The sequence below is a fragment of the Mustela erminea genome, chromosome 9 (assembly GCF_009829155.1).
Source record: "Mustela erminea isolate mMusErm1 chromosome 9, mMusErm1.Pri, whole genome shotgun sequence".
In the NCBI taxonomy this organism is placed as follows: domain Eukaryota; kingdom Metazoa; phylum Chordata; class Mammalia; order Carnivora; family Mustelidae; genus Mustela; species Mustela erminea.
The window spans coordinates 19,483,789-19,510,261 of NC_045622.1; the positions used below are offsets into that span (position 1 = coordinate 19,483,789).

The window sequence follows — 26,473 nt, forward strand, 5'->3', positions numbered from 1 at the left end:
TAACCATACAAGACTCTTAACTATAGGAAACAAAGTGAGGGTTGATGAAGGTGGGGGGGATTAGGTAAATAGGTGATGGGCATTAAGGAGGGCACATGATGTAATGAGCACTGGGTGTATATGCAGCTGAGAATCACTAAATTCTGTCTTTGAAACCAACAGTATACCATATATTAATTGATTTTAAATAAAATTTAAAAATACAAAACAATTATATAAAAATCCATCCTTTTCAATAATTACCAATGAACAAAAGGAAAGTAAAATTTAAGATACCATTTTCAAAAAGTACCAAACAAATGAAATCCTTAGTGATAAATCTGGCTTACTTTTATATAAATCTTTAGAAGGAAAACCTTGTTGAGAGAAATTAAAGAAAACCTGAATATACCGTATTCCTGCATCAGCAGACGCATTATCAAGATGCTAGTTTTCCTCAAATTTATTCGTAGATTTAATATGAATATAATCCTATTCAAAAGCCCAGTAGCCATTTTGCAAAGATTGATGAACTGTTTCTAAAATTCATAAGGAAGTACAAAAAGTCTAGAATGGAAAACAAAACAAAACCCTTTATAAAGAAGAACAATGCTGCAAGGTCTACATTATAATCTTCAAATCGTATTCTGATGCTACAACTAACAAGACAGTGTGATATAGGCATCAAGATAGATGACAGATAAACGGAGTAGAATAAAAAAATTAGATCTACACATAGATGGTCAATTGATCTCAAGAAAACCATTTGCCAAGGCAATCTGACAGTGCTCAAAAAATTAGACATTCTCATGCCAAAAAAAAAAAAAAAAGAAAGAAAGAAAGAAAAGGAAAAGAAAAATAAAGAAACCATTGATCCACATAAGACCATGAGTGAATCTCAAAATAATTATGCTGAACAAACAAAGTCAAGCAAGGAGTTTATATAGTATGGTTCTATAAGTATAATAGTCTTGAAAGGGCAAGCTAGAGAAACAGAAAATAGATTCCTGGTTGCATTGGGGATGAGTGGAGGAAGGTTGAGAGGGAAGGATTACTAAGGGGTGAATATGTTCATTTCCTTAATTTTGGTGATGGTTTCATGGTTAAATATGCCAAATTTACCTAGTTGTACACTTTAAAGATGTGCAATTGATTGTATGTCAGTCATACCTCAATAAAGCTGTGAAATTTTTGATAAAGAAATGAAAAGACAATTCATGACCATTTAGATTAGCAAAAATATCACATATTTGAAATTAAGACTGACCTGGAAAACTGCGTGGGTATGTGCTTTCCACACCTTTTGGAAATCACAGAATGGAAACAGGTTGCTTATTCTTTTTCTCCTTGTATAGTTCTCTAAAATGGTTAGATGAATTACGAATAAAAAGTTCGTCTATGTTGGTGGATGATGAAATGGGTTTGGCTGGATTATAGAATATCAAAAATGCTAAGGAAAGTGCTATGAATTGTGTAATACTGCTGAATCACAGACCTGTACCCCTGAAACAAATAATACATTCTATGCTAATAAAAAAATGCTAAGAAAAAATTTAATAAAATTTTGTGGTTTGACAAAGCAATTTAATTTTCAACACAGTGTCAAAAGTTTGATATTTGCCATAGAATCATTATTTTTTTTGTAAATTCATTTTTATTTATTTTATTTTGTTTTATTTTATTTTAATTTTTTTATTTTTTATAAACATACATTTTTATCCCCAGGGGTACAGGTCTGTGAATCGCCAGGTTTACACACTTCACAGCACTCACCAAAGCACATACCCTCCCCAATGTCCATAACCCCACCCCCCTTCTCCCAACCCCCCTCCCCCCAGCAACCCTCAGTTTGTTTTGTGAGATTAAGAGTCACTTATGGTTTGTCTCCCTCCCAATCCCATCTTGTTTCATTTATTCTTCTCCTACCCCCTTAAGCCCCCATGTTGCATCACCACTTCCTCATATCAGGGAGATCATATGATCGTTGTCTTTCTCTGCTTGACTTATTTCGCTAAGCATGATACGCTCTAGTTCCATCCATGTTGTCGCAAATGGCAAGATTTCATTTCTTTTGATGGCTGCATAGTATTCCATTGTGTATATATACCACATCTTCTTGATCCATTCATCTGGTGATGGACATCTAGGTTCTTTCCATAGTTTGGCTATTGTGGACATTGCTGCTATAAACATTCAGGTGCACATGCCCCTTTGGATCACTACGTTTGTATCTTTAGGGTAAATACCCAGCAGTGCAATTGCTGGGTCATAGGGAAGTTCTATTTTCAGCATTTTGAGGAACCTCCATGCTGTTTTCCAGAGTGGTTGCACCAGCTTGCATTCCCACCAACAGTGCAGGAGGATTCCCCTTTCTCCGCATCCTCGCTAGCATCTGTCATTTCCTGATGTGTTGATTTTAGCCATTCTGATTGGTGTGAGGTGATATCTCATTGTGGTTTTGATTTGTATTTCCCTGATGCTGAGTGATATGGAGCACTTTTTCATGTGTCTGTTGGCCATCTGGATGTCTTCTTTGCAGAAATGTCTGTTCATGTCCTCTGCCCATTTCTTGATTGGATTATTTGTTCTTTGGGTGTTGAGTTTGCTAAGTTCTTTATAGACTTTGGACACTAGTCCTTTATCTGATATGTCGTTTGCAAATATCTTCTCCCATTCTGTCAGTTGTCTTTTGATTTTGTTAACTGTTTCCTTTGCTGTGCAAAAGCTTTTGATCTTGATGAAATCCCAATAGTTCATTTTTGCCCTTGCTTCCCTTGACTTTGGTGATGTTTCTGGGAAGATGTTGCTGCGGCTGAGGTCGAAGAGGTTGCTGCCTGTGTTCTCCTCAAGGACTTTGATGGATTCCTTTCTCACATTGAGGTCCTTCATCCATTTTGAGTCTATTTTTGTGTGTGGTGTAAGGAAATGGTCCAATTTCATTTTTCTGCATGTGGCTGTCCAATTTTCTCAACATTATTTATTGAAGAGGCTATCTTTTTTCCACTGGACATTCTTTTCTGCTTTGTCGAAGATGAGTTGACCATAGAGTTGAGGGTCTATTTCTGGGCTCTCTATTCTGTTCCATTGATCTATGTTTCTGTTTTTGTGCCAGTACCATGCTGTCTTGATGATGACAGCTTTGTAATAGAGCTTGAAGTCCAGAATTGTGATGCCACCAACTTTGACTTTCTTTTTCAATATCCCTTTGGCTATTCGAGGTCTTTTCTGGTTCCATATAAATTTTAGAATTATTTGTTCCATTTCTTTGAAAAGATGAACCATAGAATCATTATTAATCTTAACATTTAGGGGAAAAGTTTGCTGTTTATTTTAAACACCCCAGGGATCAATAGGAATGCCTAATATATTTCCAACAGATATGAAATATGTCCTTTCTAATTGTTTCTTCCCTATAGAGTCCAACCACAGGGATGATAAACCCCAATGGGAACTTTCATTTCAAATCATCTCCTTCAGATCCAAATAGATCCAAATAAAAGTTTCCTTCAATAATAGAGAACTGAGAGTCAGTAGAATTACTTTTCTTGCTGTGCTTAGTTGGACTTAAACTGTTACTCTTCATCAATACTCCTTAAATTCTTATGTGGAATCAACTCTATGATTTTGCCAGAATCAGAGAGATTCTGAGCCACTAGCATTTGATGATACAGTTGTCTCATCAATGTGTGTGTGCACATGCATGCATTAAATGAGACCAAACAGAAGAACTAGCATATGCCCAGCATCACTTAACCTGGTGGTAATAGTCAGGTAAGCCATAAAGCTCCATCTACCTTTGATAAGATATGGTAGTTGAAATTGAATTTTGGAAGGCAGTTAAAAATTCTCATGACCCATGGTCTTTGGACAAGACCACACAGGTAGGCAGTGTCTTCTTCATGACAGCTGGGCATGAAGAGTGTAATGCCTGGAGACTCTTTCTCCTTCTGCTGGTTGTTTGCCTGCTCTTCTGACTGCAAACTCTTGCTTTTCTTCCCCAAGACAAGCCCAGTCATTTTGATATCTCTCATTTATATTGAATTTTGAGGTTTACAGAGCATTTGCACATGCATTAATAATGTAATTTTACAAGGCTCAATGAGGAATTTCTCCTGTACTAAAAGGACACTGACATATTAACTTACTTACTATCCCATATCTAAGAGCTAGCACTTGGTTAACCTATGAATAAAACCCCTAGTTTCTGACTCCTAGCCCACCTCATAAAGTACTATACTCTGGGTCAAAAATTGTGTCCTTTCCCACTTTATGCTTTTCTAACAGTGGATCACAGGGTCCCCAAAGCTAACCTTAAAAATGAAAGGAAGAGACTCCTGGCATTGTTTCTGACACTTTTATTTATTCATTCTGCCTATTTTTTTCTCCCCTTGTTACAATCTTAGGATAAGAAATCTATCCTAGAACTTTACTTAAATTACATGTTTCAAATAAAAAATATTAAAATTTTTTTGAGGCTTAAACCTGCCAATCCTCAAACTTATTCAAGTGCCCATACTCCTTAGAGACCCCATCACTCAGAGTTCCTATTGTGTTAGGAGTTTGAAGAATCTTTGTATTGGCTTCTTAATCCCCTTCACCTATTTTGCCCATTCCCCTACCCTCTCCCTTCTGGTAACCACCAGTTTGTTCTCAGTATTTCTGGTGTGTGTGTGTGTGTGTGTATAACATTTTGTCAAGGAAAGAGAGATCAAATTATCTCCCTTAATGTCACAGTCCTCAAAAGTATATGTTTGGATTTTTGTTGTTTGTTTGTATGTATATAGAGAGAGTGCGTGTGCAAGGGGGGAGGGGCAGAGGGAGAGAGAGAATCCAAGCAGACCCCATGCTCAGCACAGAGCCCAACTCAGGGCTTGATCTCACAACCCTGAGATATGACCCGAGCAGAAATCAAGAGTCAGCCACTTAACCAACCGAGTAGCCCAGGCACACTCCACACAAGTATAATTTTAATTTTAAAATTACAAAAAATGTAAAAAATTTTAGTATTTATCTGAAGTGTAAATTTGAAGTAGTACACATCAAATCACATAGTTACAAAATTGTGTGTGGTAAGAAATTTTACCTATTCTTAACAACTCTCAAATCTGTGATACACTATTTTTAGCTAGGGTCCAATGTGCTGTACATTACATGCTCAGAATTTACGTGTCTTAAAACTGGAAGTTTGTACCTTTTGACTATCTTCACCCATTTTGCCTAGAAAGAAGCTTCTATGCAGACACTGACAGGACTGCTTGTCAGTTGGTTCGTAGACTGGCCCCATACACAGAGGGCATGGAGAGATTGTAGAAAGAGGTAGATGATTCCAAATAGGTAGATGGACATTTAATAAACAAAGGAGCTTACTTATGAGCCTTGTTTTAGGCAGCCCCAGGACACTAGATCTCTGCACTCACTTGCCAGAATCATAAGTTATATAGAAACCTTAACTGGGTTCAGTCACATTTACTGTCCAGATGGTCACAACGTGTTATTCTAAAGGCTACATCCTTAAAAATGGCTTCCACTGTGGGGGTGGTGGGCACAGCATACATTCTGAGGACAGGGAAGGGGGTCAGGAGCCACTGATTACGTGGGTCAGCTTGTATGTCAGCCAGCAGTCCCATCCTCTCAAAGACCTCCTCTAACAGACTCTCAGTTCATTCAGGACTCAGCTTAAAAAACGTCACTGCTTCAGAGAGTCCTCCCTTGAATACCTCTCTAATTACCAGCCTTTGCTCTAACATTGCTTTATTTTCTTCATGGTACTTCACTGCAACTATTTCTTTATGGGCTTATTGACCTCCCCCATTACAATGTAAGCTTTATGACAGCAGGAATTCTGTTCATTCAATAAGTATCTTCAGAACACAGAAGACTCTCAATGGATCACTGTTGGGTGAGAGAAGTATAAACTGTTTGAAAAAAATATATGTAGTAGGAATTATTATCTCTGTTTTATGGATGAAGAAACTGGAGTTTATGCGGGAGAAATAACTTGGGGTCACAAAGCTAGGATATGATCATGCCTAAAAATGAATCAAATTTAATACGTTGTAATAAACCCAGCCCTTCATCACCTCCCAATGACTAAAACACAACTATACTATAAGAAATTACATTATATGGGGTCCTGGCTTAGTTGTTACGCATCTGCCTTCAGCTCAGGTCATGATCCCAGGGTCTTGGGATCAAGTCCTACATTGGGCTCCCTGCTCGTTGGTCTCTCTGTCAAATAAATAAAATAAAATAAATTAAAAAATAAATTACATTATATTCTCTGAGTCACAGGGTGCCTTTGGGGAGAAAGAAAATGTCAGAGTAATAGTAGTAACAGGGAATCAGAAAACGTTTCGTGGAGGATGATACTTTTTTAACCAATAAAAAGAGGCTTATTTTTTAAAATCAGTTTTATTTTTATTTATTTATTTTATTTTTTAAAAAATTGTACTTATTTATTTTGAGAGAGAGAAAGAGAGCACAAGCAGGGGAAAAGGCAGGCAGAGGGGGAGAGAGAAGCAAGCTCCCAGTCAAGCAGGGAGCCTGATGTGGGACTTGATCCCAGGACCCTGGGGTCATGACCTGAGCCAAAGGTAGATACTTAACCGACTGAGCCACTCAGGTGTTTCTAAAAATGAGGTTCAATGAATCATATGACAATAAAATTTTAAAATCCATCAGTTGATAAGACCAAATATATCTTTATTTTATTTTTAATTTAAATTTTGATTCCAGTATATTAACCTACAGTGTTATATTAGTTTTGGGTGTAGAATATAGTAATCAAACAATTCCATGTAACACCAAGTGCTCATCATGACAAGGCCCTCCTTAATCCCCATCACCAATTTCACCCAAATCCCTATCCGCCTCCCCACTGGTAACCGTCAGTTTGTTCTCTCCATTTCTCGATTTATCTACCTCTCTGGTTTTTTTCCCCTTTGCTTTTTGTTTTGGTCTTGGTATCCTTGACCCTGGTTCATTCCAGTCTTTGTGACTGGAGGTTTATTTTCTTACTATTTTTCATATTCTCTTCAAAAAGGTAATATTCCTATTTCAATATCTCAAAATTAAAAAGCTAAATGGAAGAATTTGCATGGTCACATGGTTTGTTGTAGTTGTTATCTAAGAAGTTCATACTTTTTGGAATTGGATATTGGGAATCACTTTAGTACAGAATAACGTGTATGTGTGTGTGTGTATGTGTGTATAAGTTTGCACATACAAACCTTTGCTGTTTTCTACCTTAAAGTCAAGCAGAGAGAGTCAATTATCATATGGTTTCACTTATTTGTGGAGCATAACAAATAGCATGGAGGACATGGGGACTTAGAGTGGTGAAGGGAGTTGGGGGAAATTGGAAGGGGAGGTGAACCATGGGAGACTATGGACTCTGAAAAACAATCTGAGGGTTTTGAAGGGACGGGGGGTGGGAGGTTGGGGTACCAGGTGGTGGGTATTATAGAGGGCACGGATTGCATGGAGCACGGGGTGTGGTGCAAAAATAATGAATACTGTTATGCTAGAAAAAAAAAAAAAAAAAAAAAAGCTATTGAAAGAACATAACCATCTCACTTGCGCAGGAGGATGGACTACTTTAAGTGCTTACTGAGCGCTACAGTATACTAATACAAAAGCTACACTACTCTAATATTCTCTTATTAACAACAGGAAGAAATCATCAGAGAAAGGGATTGAACAGTAATAATAATAAAAGTAGCATAATAATTAAAGCTCTACAGAGGTTATAATAATGTACTCAGTTCAGAAAAAAAAAGTTGGTTCACAGGGGACATTGTTTTATTTGTAATAAAACAGGCAAATATATGAGTTCTGACTCCAACACTTACTAGTTGTGTAAGCTTGGAATATTTACATAAACTCATTTGTAAAATACAGAAAAGCTCTGTTTTCATGTTTGGTGACTTAGGGCATGGGTTTACTTAATCTCTTTGCCTCTCAACTGATCTACAAAATGGATATAATAACAGCATCTAGGGATGCCTGGATAGCTGAGTCAGTTATTTGTCTGTCTTTGGCTCAGGTCATGATCCCAGTGTCCTGGGATCAAGCTTGCATTGGGCTCCCTGCTGAATGGGGAGCCTTCTCCCCATCCCTCCGTCACTTCCCTTGCTTGCACTTGCTCTCAATACCTCTCTTTCTCTTTTTGACAAATAAATAAATAAAACCTTAAAAAAAATAACAGTATCTATTTCATGGGGTTGTTATATAGCATAAACGAGATTGTAAATAAAAAGTTCTTAATATTGTGGCTACCACATGATAGGAGCTCAGTAAATGCAAGTAAATGCAAGCTCAGTAAATGCAATGCAAGTTGCATTTACTCTTAACTGTTCCTTGTTCTCCTCTTCCTGCAGCCCATGACAACAGCTTCCCTTCTAGCACTGCCCTGTTCCTGCCATCTCCAGAATGCCTTTATTCCTCTCCTATCTGGGTAATAACATGGGTAGAAGAAACAAAGTCAAAACCAGCAACTCAGAGCAGAGATGGAAATGTTGGAAGAAACCAATGCTCTGTGAGACTGGGTCTGGGACTGAATGACCAAGTTGAAGACACCAAAGCCACAAGGAGAAAATCATGGGATGCCAGTGAGGGAGAGGTTAAGTTCTGAGACATCAGAGGAGAACACAGGTTACTGTGCATTGAAAACCAGCAAAACCTGGCAGCAGCTCTGTATAGTTTCTCTAAAGGTGACTGAATAACACAAGGGTTATTTTTCATTGCTAACAGAGTCTGAAATTCAATTTGTGGAGACGAAATGAGTTTTACTTCCAAATGTCACATAGGAGTAATAAACATTGAAGCCAAATGAACCATCAACCTCTTGATAAAAGCTTCAACTGAAAGTCGGTTTTAGTCTCTCAGTTTCTGGAAATTCTGTGTCAGTTAGAAATCACATCATTCATCAGATCTTGGATCACCAAATGCTGTCAGATGACGTGTGTCTAATAAGAACCTCTTCCCAGAACCCCTCAGCCTTTGACAAGTGGAAGGATGGACCCAGAAAATCATTCTTCGGTAACTGAGTTTATCCTTGAGGGGTTAACAGACCAGCCAGGACTCCAGCTTCCCCTCTTCTTCCTGTTTCTATTGATATATACGGTTTGCATGGTGGGAAATTTGGGCTTGATCTTTTTAATCAGAATTAGTTCTCAGCTTCACACACCCATGTATTATTTTCTCAGTAATTTGTCCTTCATAGATCTCTGCTACTCCACTGTCATAATTCCCAAGCTCTTGGTGAACTTTGTCTCAGAGAAGAATCTCACCTCCTTCCCTGAGTGCATGACTCAGCTCTTTTTCTTCTGCTTCTTTGGCATTGATGACTCCTACATGCTGACAGCAATGGCGTATGATCGTTATGTTGCCATCTGCAACCCCTTGCTCTATAATGTCACCATGTCCCACAGAATCTGTTTTCTACTAGTCACTAGTGTGTATACAGTGGGCGCCTTTGGAGCCTTGGTCCACACCAGCTACATATCCAGTCGATCCTTCTGTGGAACTAATGTCATCCACCATTACTTCTGTGACATCCTTCCCCTTCTGAATATATCTTGCTCAAGAGACTACACCAAGGAACTCTTGGTGATGATTTTGGTTGGATTCAATGTATTTGCATGTGCTTTAGCCATCTTTATCTCATATGCCTTCATTCTTTCCAGCATCTTACGCATCCACTCAGCTGAAGGCAGGTCCAAAGCTTTCAGTACCTGCAGCTCCCACCTTGCAGCTGTTGGGGTCTTCTACGGCTCAATCATCTTCATGTATTTTAAACCATCTACCAATGACATAACACAGGAGAAGGTGGCTTCTGTGTTTTATACGACAGTGATTCCCATGCTTAACCCCCTTATCTACAGCCTTAGGAATAAGGATGTCAAAGAATCCCTTAAAAAAGTTCTAAATGGTGGGTTACTTTCTTGGTCAACATAGAAAATAGCACTTTTTAAAAGACCCAGCAGCTTTGAACATAGATCTTATCTAAAGATTTCTTCTTATTTTTAAGAGTAATAAATTAGTTTCAAATCAAGGACCATCTTAAATTAAAAGGTCTGAATGATTTTTTTTGGGGGGGGGGATGATCATCCCTTCCTCTTTAGTTCCCTTACTCCCAACACCCAGTATCCTTTTACTATGTCTAGCCCAGCCACTCAGGAAACAGACTTCCTCGCCTACACTCTTACCCAGTTTAAATACATATATATCAGAAACCCTCTTTCTATAATTTGTCCTTGTTAAACTGAAATTTCCTAATCAAATCCATTTTATTATTATTTATTTATTATTTTTATTATTATTATGTTCAGTTCATTGTATTTTAAAGTTGTAATGTCTAATAATGGCTGAATGTGTAAATGCCCTCAGGAGTTTGTATATTAACACACAAGCAACAGACAATTTCTTTTTTTTTTTTTTTTTTTTTTTTATATATTTTTTTTAAGATTTTATTTATTTATTTGACAGAGAGAAATCACAAGTAGACTGAGAGGCAGGCAGAGAGAGAGAGAGAGGGAAGCAGGCTCCCTGCTGAGCAGAGAGCCCGATGCGGGACTCGATCCCAGGACCCTGAGATCATGACCTGAGCCGAAGGCAGCGGCTTAACCCACTGAGCCACCCAGGCGCCCCAGCAACAGACATTTCTTAGTAGAATTTGAAGGGAATCCAGTTGCTAGTAAACAAGAAGAAATAATATTTTCATAAGACTTCTAGCTGTTGTTAGAACCACTGAAAATAAGATCTGTCTTGTGGAGGTGTCAAATGGGGTGAAGGCTGGGTGGGGGGATGGCAGAAAGGGACAAAATGATTTCTCATTTTTAGTTTTCACTATGATTTTAATTTACATGTTTTCTTTCCAACTTACTGCATACTTTGACTCCTTTCTGTTGAATCTCAAGATGACTTCCCTATGGATGACTCTCTTAATTATCCACTATAATTCTCCCACCATTCAAAATAATCCCTGAACCTCAATACATCATTAAAATTCATTCATTTAGTCCATCAATCAATAATATTTGCTGGGCAGCTATGAGCCAGACAAACAAAATTTCTATCTTTCGACGGGAACATTTTCTCCCGTTGAACAGGGTTTGAACAGAAGAATGACCTGATCTGATTAGTAGATAATTATTAGATAATTAGATAATAATAGATTATTCTTATACTTTTAACTGGATGGGCCTAGAAACAATGAAATTCAAGTAACAAACTTTATGCCTATTATTCAATTTCTAACTATCACACTCCACTGAGAGAAACCAGGACTTCATGAAGAAATGGTAAATTCCAAGGTGGGGCCTAAAATTGAAGATGAACCTAGAATATATTAGTATTCCATAGAATAAATAAGTGCCCCAATTTATGGAAATGTGTTAAAAGGAAAGAGCTTCTTCTGGACAAATTTAGGACAATTTGAACATCAAAATGGCTTATGAAAATCTATAGGTCCTTACTGATATAAAAATAATAATGACTATAAAATAGAACATAGTAGAAAAGGGAAAGCTCTTCACAAAGCAATATCAATGAGTAAATTTATAAGAAATTATATAATTAGGAACTTATAATATTGCAATGACCATACTAATAATTGAATTATATAAGAATCACCAACAGTAATTCTATGTAGTCTTGGTCATTTCTGTATTAGTAAAGAACTGAAGGAGTTGTTTTTTCTTTTTATAATGTCACTTGCATATATATGTGTGTATATATATGCATGTATGTACATTTTAAAAAAGATTTTATTTATTTATTTGACAGAGATCACAAGTAAGCAGAGAGGCAGGCAGAGAGAGAGGAGGAAGCAGGCTCCCCGCTGAGCAGAGAGACCAATGTGGGGCTTGATCCCAGGGGCCTGGGATCATGACCCGAGCCGAAGGCAGAGGCTTAACCCACTGAGCCACCCAGGCGCCCCAAGAACTGAAGGAATTCTTATAAAGTTATTTTCCTCATTTAGATTATATGAAGATAAAGGAGATGATGTTTTCTAGGTTCCTACTCTATGCCTAACTAGACACTTCAGAATTTCCTACTTAGTTTATTAAATAAGCTTGATATGCAGAAAATTCCAGAAAAATAATGCAGATCTCTAGTGGTAGTGAAGCATATCTAATTCAACTTATCATTTTCTTAGTGATAAAACCTGAGACTCAGAAAGGTTCTTCTTTCCCCTCCATCTTCCCTTCTTCTCAGTTTATGTTTCTCCAACTCTGTATACTTACTCTCTCATAGGTCTCCACATCCCTTCCAACCCCACATGTAAGAATGAGGACAACTTAAATTCCCTAGTGTCCATTTACCTAATATTGAAAGAAAGAAACAAAAAGTGAACTTCACTTGCCAGTAAGGACGGTAAACACAAATTACAGAATTACTGATCTAAATATAAATATAAATAAAATGAAATAAAAATATAAGTAAAATATAAAAAAGCTTCCTTTTAAAAAAAATCTATGAAATGAACATCAAAATATGGTAGTAACAGAAATTGCTGTTTTCACAAAACTTTTACTAATGTCATCATTTTACAGATGAATAGACTGGTTCTGAGGACAAATCTATATTCCTCCTCCTCTTATGACTGAGACTACAAATCACCATTAGTAAGAGATATTACATATGTGGAAGAGATTAAGAAGAGATGCAACATACAACCCATCCAGAGTCTCTTGAATGTAGAGTTTCCTAATCCTTTTTTGGATCAGAGATAATTTAGGTGGCCAGATGAAGAATTAGATTCTTAGAATAGTATTTCTAACTATATAACATACATATGATTAAACATTATAATAAACTAAACTACTGACATCAAAATATTTAAAATAAATTTGTGATTTCTTTATTAGAGAATTAAATCACAGGATCTGGTAGCAGATCTAATAATTACTATAATTTGAAGCAGTGATGGTTATAAATGTTCATGATCAGTACTCCATTTCATCCTAAGAACCCCTTTGACATATGTACAACTTCATGCGATGGGAAAGTAAGTGTGATTCTGTTGATAACAAAGTCATATATAATTATATATTTTAACATGATCGGTTACTAAGATTTTGACTTGAAGGTAATGTTAAATTTTAAATTAGAGATTAGTTCAAATAAAATTCCTATCCAAGTGTTCAGACCCATAAGCTCCAATTTAAGAAGTGCCTTTCTAATGGAAGCAAAGTCTCCAGAGCTCCATACTCAAACTTAACAATAAGCTAAATTCTAAGACTATCCCAATGGGCATAACCTCCTCCTCTGAGTAGGTGGAGTAAATTGTGACTCAACGCATGAAACAAAATCTCAGGAAAAAAGCACAAAATTCTGTTTATCAAATATGAAGCACACACAAAATTCTCTCTCCATTCTGCCCCCTACTCCCATGTTAAAGAAAAGTGGATAAAACATAACAAATTACTTAAATTACATCTCAAAGGGGAAAATGAATAAGTTCTCAGATGATCTGGAAGAGGAATCCATGTGAATTCATACATTATGTATATGGGAAAGATACAGAACTATCTACATTGGGAATGAGCAAATGAAAAGATACCACATGGCAACTTCAACCATTCCAGAGAAAATAAAGGAAGGAAGGAAAGTAAGAAAAGTGAACAACACAGATGAAATGACCATTTTTTGTCAAGGACTACTGCACATACCCAGGAACACCTCTTCTCTTTCTAAGGAGACAGTAGGTATCTTGTTCAGCAGAGACATGAAACTCCCATAACATCATGGGAATATCATATAGGTTATAATGATCAGAGACTAAGCAATTTCTTCCATTTAAAATTGCTTATTTTGCTTCTTTTATGATGATGATGCATGAACAATGAATCTTGGAGCACTGAAAAAATAAAATAAAGTTAAAAAAAGAAAAGTTATGTAATATTTTGTTTATAAAAGTTTGTGAAGCACAAAGCCATTTCAATAAAATGATTTTGGTCTGTTCTTCTGTGTATCTATGTAGCTATTTATCCCTGTATATATGATTACTTACTGATATTTTACTTGTGTGTGTAATAAAATGTGAGATAACTTTTACTGCCCTTCTATTTTACTTTTATCTTATTTGAATGTCTTTTTAAAAATATGAAGGGGGAGAAATCAGAGAGGGAGATGAACCATGAGAGACTATGGACACTGTGAAACAAATTGAGGATTTCAAAGGGGAAGGTATGGTCAGGAATGGGGTAGCAGAATGATGGGTATTAAGGAGGGTACGTGTTGTGATGAGCATTGGGTGTTATATGCAACTAATGAATCATTGAACACTAAAGAAGAAACTAATAAGGTACTATACAGTAGCTAACTGAATATAACAAAAAAATTAAAATAATAATTAATTAACTTAAAAATAATTAAAATAAGTATGAATTACTTTTATAAAAATGAAGCAATTCTAAAAAAGGTATCAATGGATTTGTTTGGAAAAAATAAAATGCTGTCATCTGTTCCTTGTGTAATGTGCCAGGAAATTTTGTTTTGTTTTTCAGTAAGTGTTTCTGTTGTTTGTTGTGTTTTTCTAGATTGTTGAGCCAGGAAATGGGTTGTACTGAAAAATGCGAGAGGATACCACTATATATTGTCTCTTTAACTTTCACTACACTGAAGAGGAAGTGCAGCATTAAAACAGATCTGATGGTATTAAAACAATCAGTAGATAAACTGAAGGAGAGAATAGTTACTGCAATGTCATCATGTCCCAAAAGATATGCAATGTGTTGATGACTGGGGTCTATATGGTGGCAGCATTAGGAGCTGTACCCACATGATCTCCATGATCAGGCTTTCCTCTTGTGGGGTATTATCATCCAGCATTACTTCTACGACATATTTCCTCTCCTGAAGCTCTCCTCCTCCAGAACCTACCTAAACGAGCTCTTCATGATACCTCTAGGTGAATTCAATCTGTTCGCAACAGCTACCATCATCATCTCTTACAACTTCATGCTCTCCAACATTCTTTTTTAAAATTTTTTTTAGAAGATTTAATTTTTTTTTAGATTTTTATTATTTATTTATTTGAGAGGGAGAAAACGAGAGCAAGAGCAGAGGGAGAGGGGGAAAAAGACTCCATACTGAGCACAGAGCCCCAAGAGGGGCTCAATCCCACCATCCTGAGCTCATGACCTGAGCTAAAATCAGGAGCTGGGCGCTCAACTGTCTGAGCCACCAGGAGCCCCTCTCCAGCATGCTTTGAAAACCCTCAGGGGCAGGCAGGTCCAAAGATTTTAGTACTTACATTTCTCATTTACAGTTGCTGGAAACTTTTATGATGCCATCATACTTATGCATTTGAAGCAATCTCTAGTAGCAGCAACATGGCTCAGGAGAAGTTTGCCCCCGTATTCTACACCACCATGGTCCTTAGTGATCTATGGGGGCATCCCTTGAGCTAGAGCTTGAGAGATAAGGATGGAAAGAATGTGTTGAGAAAAGTCATGGGGAAGAGGTATGGAGAGCCACAGAGTAGCAGTCAGAAGCAATAAAGGTCGTGGTCATAGTGTGCTTCTTTCTCTTTAACTAACTTCCCCTTCTGTTTATTAAAAGAAACATGCCATTCTAATCTAATCTGAATGTGAAGTTCGTTAATGGCTTACTACTCCAATCACAGTAAGTAAAAAAAAAATAAAAAAATAAAACCATCTAAACCTTAGTTTTCCTGCCCAGAAAATAAGAACACTAAAACCTGCTATACTAAACACCTTTTTATTTCATTGAGAAAAATGGAATCAATTATAGATGGGGAAGTATTTTATTTATTTGTTATTTTTTTAAAGGATTTTATTTATTTATTTAACAGAGAGAGACACAGCGAGAGAAGGAACACAAACAGGGGGAGCGGGAGAGGAAGAAGGCAGCTTCCTTCTAAGCAGAGAGCCAGATGCGGGGCTTGATCCCAGGACTCTGGAATCATGACCAGAGCCGAAGGCAGACACCCAATGACTAAGCCACCCAGGGGCCCCTAGATAGGGAAGTATTTTTGTTGTTGTTGTTATTTTTTTATTTTTTATTAACATGTAGTGTATTATTAGCCCCTGGGGTACAGGTCTGTGAATCGCCAGGTTTACACACTTCACAGCACTCACCATAGCACATACCCTCCCCAGTGTCCATAACCCCACCACCCTTTCCCTACCCCCCCACCCCCTGGCAACCCTCAGTTGGTTTTGTGAGATTAAGAGTCTCTTATGGTTTGTCTCCCTCCCGATCCCATCTTCTTTCATTTATTCTTTTCCTACCCCCCAAACCCCCGATGCTGCTTCTCAACTTCCTCATATCAGGGAGATCATATGATAGTTGTCTTTCTCTGCTTGACTTATTTCGGTAAGCATAATACACTCTAGTTCCATCCATGTCATCACAAATGGCAAGATTTCATTTCTTTTGATGGCTGCATAGTATTCCGTTGTATATATATACCACCTCTTCTTTAGCCATTCATCTGTTGATGGACATTTAGGTTCTTTCCATAGTTTGGCTATTGTGGACATTGCTGCTATAAACATTTGAGTGCACATGCCCCTTCAGATCTCTACATTTGTATCTTTAGGGTAAATACCCAGTAGTGCAATTGCTGGGTCATAAGGTAGCTCTATTTTCAACTTTTTGAGGAACCTTGATGCTGTTTTCCAGAGTGGTTACACCAGCTTGCAATCCCACCAACAGTGTAGGAGGGTTCCCCTTTCTCCGCATCCTTGCCAGATCTGTCATTACCTGATTTGTTGATTTTAGCCATTCTGACTGGTGTGAGGTGGTATCTCATTGTGGTTTTGGTTTGTATTTCCCTGATGCCGAGTGATGTGGAGCACTTTTTCATGTGTCTGTTGGCCATTTGGATGTGTTTGCAGAAATGTCTGTTCATGTCCTCTGCCCATTTCTTGATTGGACTATTTGTTCTTTGGGTGTTGAGTTTGATAAGTTCTTTATAGATTTTGGATACTAGCCCTTTATCTGATATGTCATTAGCAAATATCTTCTCCCATTCTGTCAGTTATCTTTTGGTTTTGTTAACTGTTTCCTTTGCTGTGCATAAGCTTTTGATCTTGATGAAATCCCAATAGTTTATTTTTGCCTTTGCTTTCCTTGCCTTGGCGATGTTCCTAGGAAGAAGTTGCTGTGACTGAGGTCAAAGAGGTTGCTGCCTGTGTTCTCCTCAAGGATTTTGATGGATTCCTTTCTCACATTGAGGTCCTTCATCCATTTGGAGTCTATTTTCGTGTGTGGTATAAAGAAATGGTCCAGTTTCAATTTTCTGCATATGTCTGTCCAATTTTCCCAACACAATTTGTTGAAGAGACTGTCTTTATTCCATTGGTCATTCTTTCCTGCTTTGTTGAAAATTAGTTGACCATAGAGTTGAGGTTCTATTTCTGGGTTCTCTATTCTATTCCATTGATCTATGTGTCTGTTTTTGTGCCAGTACCATATTTTCTTGATGATGACAGCTTTGTAATAGAGTTTTAAGTCTGGAATTGTGATGCCACCAGCTTTGGCTTTCTTTTTTAATATTCCTCTGGCTATTTGAGGTCTTTTCTGTTTCCATACAAATTTTAGGATTACTTGTTCCATTTCTTTGAAAAAAAAAATGGATGGTGGGGTGCCTGGGTGGCTCAGTGGGTTAAAGCCTCTGCCTTCAGCTCAGGTCATGATCCCAGGATCCCGGGATCGAGCCCTGCATGGGGCTCTCTGCTTGGCAGAGAGCCTGCTTCCTCCTCTGCCTCTCTGCCTACTTGTGATCTCTGTCTGTCAAATGAATAAACAAAATCTTTAAAAAAAAAAAAAGAAAAAATGGATGAAATTTTGATAGGGATTGCATTAAATGTGTAGATTGCTTTAGGTAGTATAGACATTTTCACAATATTTGTTCTTCCAATCCATGAGCATGGAACATTTTTCCATTTCTTTGTGTTTTCCTCAATTTCTTTCATGAGTACTTTATAGTTTTCTGAGCATGGATTCTTTGCTTCTCTTGTTAGGTTTATTCCTAGGTATCTTATGGTTTTGAGTGCAACTGTAAATGGGATTGACTCCTTAATTTCTCTTTCTTCTGTCTTGCTGTTGGTGTAGAGAAATGCAACTGATTTCTGTGCATTGATTTTATATCCTGACACTTTACTGAATTCCTGTACAAGTTCTAGCATATTTGGAGTGGAGTCTTTTGGGTTTTCCACATATAGTACCATATCATCTGCAAAGAGTGATAGTTTGACTTTTTCTTTGCTGATTTGGATGCCTTTAATTTCTTTTTGTTGCTGATTGCTGAGGCTAGGACTTCTAGTACTATGTTGAATAGCAGTGGTGATAATGGACATCCCTTCCATGTGATAGGGAAATATTTTAAAAGTCCAGGTAGTATGCATATTACAACAGAATAACAAGGAAAAATGAAGGTTTGTTGAACCTTCATTTCTCCTGCCTCCAAAAGCGAGGCTCATTTCCTCACCAAAACCTTCCTCAATGCTTTCTTTACATCCTTGTTTCTCAGACTGTATATTAAAGGATTCAGCATGGGGATCACTGTGGTGTAAAACACTGAGGACACCTTCTCCTGTTCCAGGGAGTTACTAGATGGGGGTTTGAAATACATGAAGGTGATAGAGCCAAAGAAGATCCCCACAGCCATGAGATGAGAGCTGCAAGTACCAAATGCTTTGGACCGGCCCTCTGAGGATCGGATGCGAAGGATGCTGTAGAAGATGAAGGCGTAGGAAATGAAGACAGCTAGGGTGGGCACCAAAGTGTTAAATCCCGCAATGATAAAAAGCAGAAGCTCATTGAGGTGTGTATTGGAGCAGGAAAGATGGAGGAGAGGAAGCACATCACAGAAGTAATGGCTGATGATGTGGGATCTGCAGAAAGACAGTTTCATCATGGCGCTTGTATGGGCCAAGGCAGAGAGAAAGCCCAGGATGAAGGCAACCAGCACGAGTAGTGAGCAGACCCAAGAGGACATGGTGACACTGTAAAGCAGTGGGCTACAGATAGCCACGTAGCGATCCAATGCCATCACGGTCAGAAGATAACCCTCAGCCACTACAAAAACCACAAAGAAAAAGAGCTGTGCCATGCATTCAGAATAAAGGATCATATTCTTCTTCCCTAAGAAGTTCACCAGAATTTTGGGGGTAATGACAGAGGAGTAGCAGAGATCAATGAAAGACAAGCTGCTGAGGAAGTAGTACATGGGGGTGTGAAGCAAAGGGATTACCGCAATCAGGAGAATCAAGCCCAGGTTCCCCACCACTGTCACTATATAGATTCCTAGGAACAGGACGAAGAGAGGCAGCTGGAGCTCTGGCTTCTGTGTTAAACCCACTAACACAAAACTGGTTGCTGTGGAATGATTTCCTGCAACCATTTTTCTTGAGAGATCTCTGTGGAAATGGAAAAGAAGTATATATTAAAATGGATCTTTATTCTCTGTCTAAACAAAACCAGACTTGCAAGAGGAAAGTCAACAGGGACAAAGACTGAATCATAGCTCTCATTATCCCTGGTACTGTCTCCCTAAAGCACCATGTACTGTTTTTATATTAGTATACACTTTCTCTTTTCCTTTGTTTCCCTCTTCCATTCATAGAGCCTTTAATTAACTTCTCCCCAGTTAACTTTCTATGTGGTTATATAATATTACACACACACACACACATTTTGTCATTTGTCCAGAATATAGGATAATATTACACACAATTTATTTTTGCATCTTCCCTTCTTACTTAAAAAAACTTTTAGAATATTCCTCCAAGACAACTGATGAACATGAACAGTGATACAATATTCAGTGATGAAGATATATCACTAAATATTACATCATCTTTTTGACAACTGTTAACTTTTTTCTGGATTAAAAAAAAAACTTGCTACTGAAATAAGTCAATCAGAGAAAGACAACTATCATATGTTCTCCTTGATATTAGGAAGTAGAGATGGAATGTGGGGGGTTTGGAGGGTAGAAAAAGAATAAATGAAAGAAGATGGGATCGGGAGGGAGACAACCATAAGAGACTCTTAAAACAAACTGAGGGTTTCCAGGGGAAGAGGGATAGGGAGAGGGTGGTGGGGTTATGGACACTGGGGAGGGTATGTGCTATGGTGAGTGCTGTGAAGTGTGTAAACCTGGTGATTCACAGACCTGTACCCTTGGGGCTAATAATACATTATATGTTAATTAAAAAAATTTAAAAATTAAAAAAACTTGCTACTCTCAAATACACTATCATTTAAAAATGTACATACACATATACACACCAGTGTTTTATTTCCATGACATAATTTCCCAGGAGAGATCTTTATGGATCAAAGAGTTTATAAATCTTTACTTTATATAAATGGTACAACATTGATTTCCAGGAAACTATAATAATACACATTTTCAGTAGCAATACATGAGTACCCTTTTTCCTGCATTCCCACTAGCAATATGTATTACCTGTTTCTGCCAATGTGTTGAAAGTTACATGATGAGTCATTATTGCATTTGTCCTTTTTTATCTTCTAAGGGATGTAAGCACATTTTCATAGGATACTGGCCCTTTGAACTTGTTCTGTAAATTGCTTATTGTGTTATTACTTTCTTCTTAAATTAATCCATCTGTCCTCTGAATTCTAGTACTTTAAAAAATACATTCTTATGAATTGATTTTATTTGTGGTATCATTGCTGTATACATTTTAAAATCTTTAAATAGCCACATATATTTAGTGTTTTTAATTTATAGATTCTAGATTCTCAGTCTTGAGTAAAGATGAAATTTAGAGAAGTGAAATTTAGAGAACCTTAAGAGAAAATGAAGTTCTAAGGGTAACTTGAGAATCTGCAGATGTGGAAGAGATTTACATGAGGTATAAGACGGTCAGAGTCTGGTTACATGCACAAAATCAGAAAGTATCTTTTTTTTTTTTTTAATGAACATATAATGTATTTTTATCCCCGGGATAGAGGTCTGTGAATTGCCAGGTTTACACACTTCACAGCACTCACCATAGCACATACCCTTCCCAATGTTCATAACCCCACCCCCCTCTCCCGACCCCTCTCCTCTCAGCAACCCTTAGTTTGTTTTGTGAGATTAAGAGTCATTTATGGTTTGTCTCCCTCCTGATCCCATCTCGTTTCATTTATTCTTTTCCTACCTCCCAAACCCCCCATGTTGCATCTCCACTTCCTCATATCATGGAGATCATATGATAGTTGTCTTTCTCTGATTGACTTATTTCACTAAGCATGATACCCTCTAGTTCCATCCACATCATTGCAAATGGCAAGATTTCATTTCTTTTGATGGCTGCATAGTATCCCATTGTATATATATACCACATCTTCTTTATCCATTCATCTGTTGATGGACATCTAGGTTCTTTCCATAGTTTGGCTATTGTGGACATTGCCGCTATAGACATTCAGGTGCACGTGCCCCTTTGGATCACTACATTTGTATCTTTAGGGTAAATACCAAGTAGTGCAATTGCTGGGTCGTAGGGTAGTTCTATTTTCAACTTTTTAAGGAACCTCCATGCCATTGAGAAAGTATCTTTTAATCCTCTGGTGAAACTATCAATAATATCACAGTGCTAAATCATTTTTTGAGGAACACGAAAAACAAATCCATGAACTTAAGTAAGGAATATTACTATGCTAATATTGTCCCTGGAACATAGTAGGCACTTCACTAAATGCAATTGTTCTTCCCAAAATAATCTGTTCAAAATATTACTCTATTGACTTCCCTCCCCAACATGAGGGCCACAAATTCTTTTTTGGGGGGTCAAAAAAAGGAGTAGAGTCTTGGGTTACATGAGAATAAGCCATAGTCATCTAAGAGTCAAAGAATGTGAATGTTTCAATAACAAAAGTAGGGAAAGGGCCCAGGCTGATATTCAATAGTCATTCCTGAGCATCAAAACACTGCAACTCGCTTAGAAGGCAAGACAGAAAATGACTCTCCTGAAATACTCTGCTGTCACTTCTTCAAGGGGAATGAAATAGACTTTCTACTGACACCTACTGAGGATACATGTTTGAATTATGTTAAGTCATTTATAATACCTAGGTGAGATAGTCTACCTATAGACAAGGAGATCAGGGATGATAATGATCCTTCTTCTCTTCTTTGTTGATTGCATGTTGTTCCTAAGTGCCTTACATCTATTATCTTACTTAAGTCCTCAAAAGCCCTTGGCATAGTCAATTCTATTTTTATCCCTATTTTACAGATGAAGAAACTGTGGCACAGAGATTTTAGAAGTCACGTCAGAATTTAAATCTAGGATGTCTTGTGCCAGGGTCCATGTTCTTTTCCACCAAGCTCTTCTGTTTTTCCTTAAAGGATGGATTAAATCTATTATTAACATCTCTTGTCTTCTAACTCATTACAAAGCCCTAAGAGACATACTGGAAGAAGATTTGGACTTTATGAGATGTTATAGATGGTTCAGATTTCAGAATGTTTCTTGATGATAAATCTTGATGATGGGCAAGAAGAGGGGCATAGAGTTCGTGAGTTGTGATCAACAGGGGGATTCCACACACCCTGAAGTTGTTTAAAACAGGCCTATAGAGATCCAGTGCAAGCTTCTTGATCTCAGAATTTTACCTAATCACTAACTGTGGCTTGGAGGAAATATGGAAAGGAAAAAAAAATTTTTTTGGCACTTGAGGAAACTTTACTTTATGGAATATTGAAAGTACTCAAGGGGTTTCTGGGTGGCTCAGTGGTTAAGACTCTGCCTTCAGCTAGGGTCACAGTCTCAGGGTCCTGGGATTGAGCCCTGCATCAGGCTCTGTGTTCTCTGCGGGGAGCCTGCTTCTCCCTCTCTCTCTGCCTGCCTCTCTGCCTACTTGTGATCTCTCTCCCCGTCAAATAAATCTAATCTAAAAAAAGGAAAAAAGCAAAAAGTAAAAAAAGAAAGTACTCCAAATTACTTAAAGAAGATTTTCCATAGCACCCTTAAAGGCACACAGTGAGGTACTGTGTGTTCATAGCCTAGGGTAGCATTTCTCAGACAATGCTCACAATGATCTGTGAAGGAAAAGAACAAGTACAGCAACAACAAAAAACCCAATAGCTGTGCTTCCATTTCCAAGTACGTCCATATGACTCTCTTGGAAGTCTGCTGTAAACATTTGTTCATGAAAGGCTGGGAATAGTGCAGCTAGAAAGAAACCTGTTCACCTTTGTGAACTCAGTACTTCTTATATTTATTTGATAACAAAAATTTTAAAAGAGCTTAAGGGGAGAGAACTTAGAGCCTGCTCAGTAAGACAATGAAAAAGCTTTCATATCAAAGGAGGCTTATTTCAAGGGCTGACCTCACTGCAACAGCTTTGCAACATAAGAGACTTTGCAAGTCATTTAACATAAATTTAACATAAATTTCAGAGTTACAATCTGAGAAGTGGGAATGATAATAACTCTTCAAAGAAATCTTGTGATAACTAAATTAATGAATTGAAAGTTTCATTATCTAAAAACACTAGGGGTACCTGTATGGTGCAGTTGATTGGGCAAACAACTCTTGGTTTTTGTTTAGGTCATAATCTCAGGGTTGCGAGACTGAGCCCTATGTTGAGCTCTATGCTCAGTGTGGAGTCTGATTCAGATGCTCTCTCTCCCTCTCCCACTACTTCTCCCCTTCACATTCTCTCTCAAATCAATAAATAAATATTTTAAAAAATTAGAACACCAATTGAAATGTAATTTTATTTTTTTTGAAATGTAATTTTAATTTTATTTTTTTAATTTTTATTTATTTATTTGACAGAGATGACAAGCAGGCAGAGAGGCAGGCAGAGAGAGAGGGGGGAAGCAGGCTCCCTGCTGAGCAAAGAGCCCGATGTGGAGCTCGATCCCAGGACCCTGGAATCATGACCTGAGCCGAAGGCAGAGGCTTTAACCCACTAAGCCACCCAGGTGCCTCTGAAATGTAATTTTAAAAAAGAAATATATTCATTATAGAAAGGAATAAAATATGAAGAGACAAAAATACACTGCCTTGGCATGAAGAAAAACACTGTGTGTTTCTTCTTCATCCTAGATCTTTCACCTTGGTACAAATGATGAAAACTTTTTAAGCATTTGGGGTGGTTAGGTTTTAAAACATTTGTGTCTCTAGATTTGGAAATTTTGAGAGAGGTTGGAAGCGTTGAGCCATTTTTTGGGGGAGTTGGGGCATAGAAGGCTCTTTATCTCAAAGGGTATAAAGCCCTTTGACAAGTGCTTCTGAAGCCAGGAGGAAACAGAGCATTAACTGAGCAGACCAAACAGGCTCTTAGTCTAACTCTTACTGGTCTGAGAATACTCCTTCAAGATAGAGGGGAGATAGGGATTTATGTTTAATATTCTGTCCAAAATTAATACTCTACCTGCGATTGTATCTGCCCTAGTGTCCATAACTCTAAAAGACTTATTATATAGGCTGGTGCATAAGAAGTTAAGGAAAATGAATAAATACATAAACAGGAAGCACTTCAGGGAAGCAAACCTTCAGAGTCATATGGAAAGACCAGTGACATTCTCTGCACAAGAGTTGGGTGAACTTAGACTGGATAGAATTTCTGAAGGAGGTTGTGACCCAATTCATGAAGAAATGACAAGGCGACATGCACAGAAAAGGAGAAGGGAGGACATAACCAAGTAGAAAGAATAGTGTGGCAAGTGCTCCTGGTAAAGCCCAAACACTGCACATGGTTAGTGTTGCTGCTAATCACCAACCACCATTCTATTAGATGGAGTAGAATTCCAATAAATGAAATGACAATTAATGACACTTACCCAGTACTGAACAGAAATTGACGTTCTTAGGAATTGTTGACTTTGCTTATAGCACAGATTTTTCCTATAGCCAAGTAATAGCAAAGCCTCTTCTGTTGCCTAACATGCACATTTGTATGTCAATGTTTGAATTATTTGGTTGGCTTAAAAGTCAAAATTCAGCTGATAGAACTAACACTCCAGATCTTGAAGCAGATCATACTTAGTGTCTCCAATCTTAAAAGCCAGATTTGACATGCAAATCTTATTTGAGGTTTATTAAGCAAAGGGATATAATTAGGAATACTTAACTCCCCTGCACACATAGGTCCCCTAAGACCTACTGAGCCTAGAGATTATTGGTGTGTTCAGTATATAATTAGCAAAAATAATATCATCCTCTTACCCCTCTCCCCCATTGCTAATATTTCCCAAGAGTAGCAAATTCCCCAAGATTCTTATTTTATATTTTCACATTCCCAAGGGGATTCTGAAACACAAGAGACATTGGGTCAATGATTTGCAAAAGTCTGCTATCAGTTGTTGGCTCTTCACTACTATTTCATCAGTCAAAAAAGGGGGGGGGATAATGAAAAATAAATGTTTTTCTAAGGCTAAATTGATTCAATTTAGAGACAATCCTTTATTTTTTACTATTATATATCTATATATATAGATATAACACACACACACACACACACACATACACGAGACACAAAATTTACCATTTAAGTGTATAGTTCTGTGGCATTAAGTACATTGACGTTGTTATGGATCATCATCCCCATCCATCTCTAGAACTTTTTCAGCTCCATCCTCTGAAACTCTGTGCTTATTAAACAATAATTCCACATCCTCCCTCTCCCCAGCCCCTAGTAACCACTTTTCTACTTTCTGACTCTATGGGTTTGATTACCTTAAGTACTTGCATATGAGTGAAATCATACATTTCTCTTCTTGTGTTTGTCTTATTTCACTTAGCATAATGTCTTCAAGATTCACCCAGGTTGTAGCAGGTGTCAGAATTTTTTTAAGGCTGAGTAATTTTCTATTGTATGTACATACCATATTTTGTTTATCCTTTTATTCATCAATGGAACTTGGGTTGTTCCCACCTTTTGGCTCTTGTAAATAATGTTGCTATGAACATGGTACGTAAAATGTTCTTTTGATCAAAATAACTGTGTTACTTTGAGGAGGGCATTGAGACTCTTTGAGACTCAATTTCTCATCGATAAGGTAACAGGACTTAAATAAATTATTTTTCAGATTTCTTAGTGCTATAACTTAGGGCTCAATGTGTGGCTCATCCTAGGGTCCTGAGATCATCATCTGAGTTGAAGTCAGACACTTAATAGATTGACCCGTCCAGGTGCCCTGAAGTTTCAAACTCAGAAAAGTTTGAATCAGACTTGCAGATACCGTGAAGTTGTGAGAACAGTTAATTTAATGGATAAGAAAATCATGATTCACAAAAACATCTGGAAACTGGAGTGATCCAGTGAGATTAAAATATACATGGGTAATATAAGATTCAATACATCTAAAAAAAAATGAATAGAGTAGGGGGGGAGAAGATGGCGGAGAAGTAGGAGGAGGCGCCTTTTCAACTTGTACCCCAAAGTGAGCTGATTACCTACCAAAGAACTCCAATCACCAACGAAATCAGCCTGAGATCAGAATTATACCCGTCTGGATCTCTACAGGGGCAGAAGACACCAG

General features: G+C 37.6%; 2 protein-coding genes across 2 annotated transcripts; one reads left to right on the top strand and one right to left on the bottom strand.

The window, feature by feature from the left end:
- The first annotated feature begins 8,994 nt into the window (after positions 1–8,994).
- On the top strand, positions 8,995–9,936 carry LOC116598791 (olfactory receptor 8D2-like). The gene has a single exon (XM_032358114.1). It carries the CDS (start codon positions 8,995–8,997, stop codon positions 9,934–9,936), a length of 942 nt encoding a protein of 313 aa, XP_032214005.1.
- An 8,497-nt stretch (positions 9,937–18,433) lies between these two features.
- Positions 18,434–19,360, bottom strand: LOC116599166 (olfactory receptor 8D1). Its single transcript, XM_032358882.1, has one exon. It carries the CDS (start codon positions 19,358–19,360, stop codon positions 18,434–18,436), a length of 927 nt encoding a protein of 308 aa, XP_032214773.1.
- Between the last annotated feature and the right edge of the window lie 7,113 nt (positions 19,361–26,473).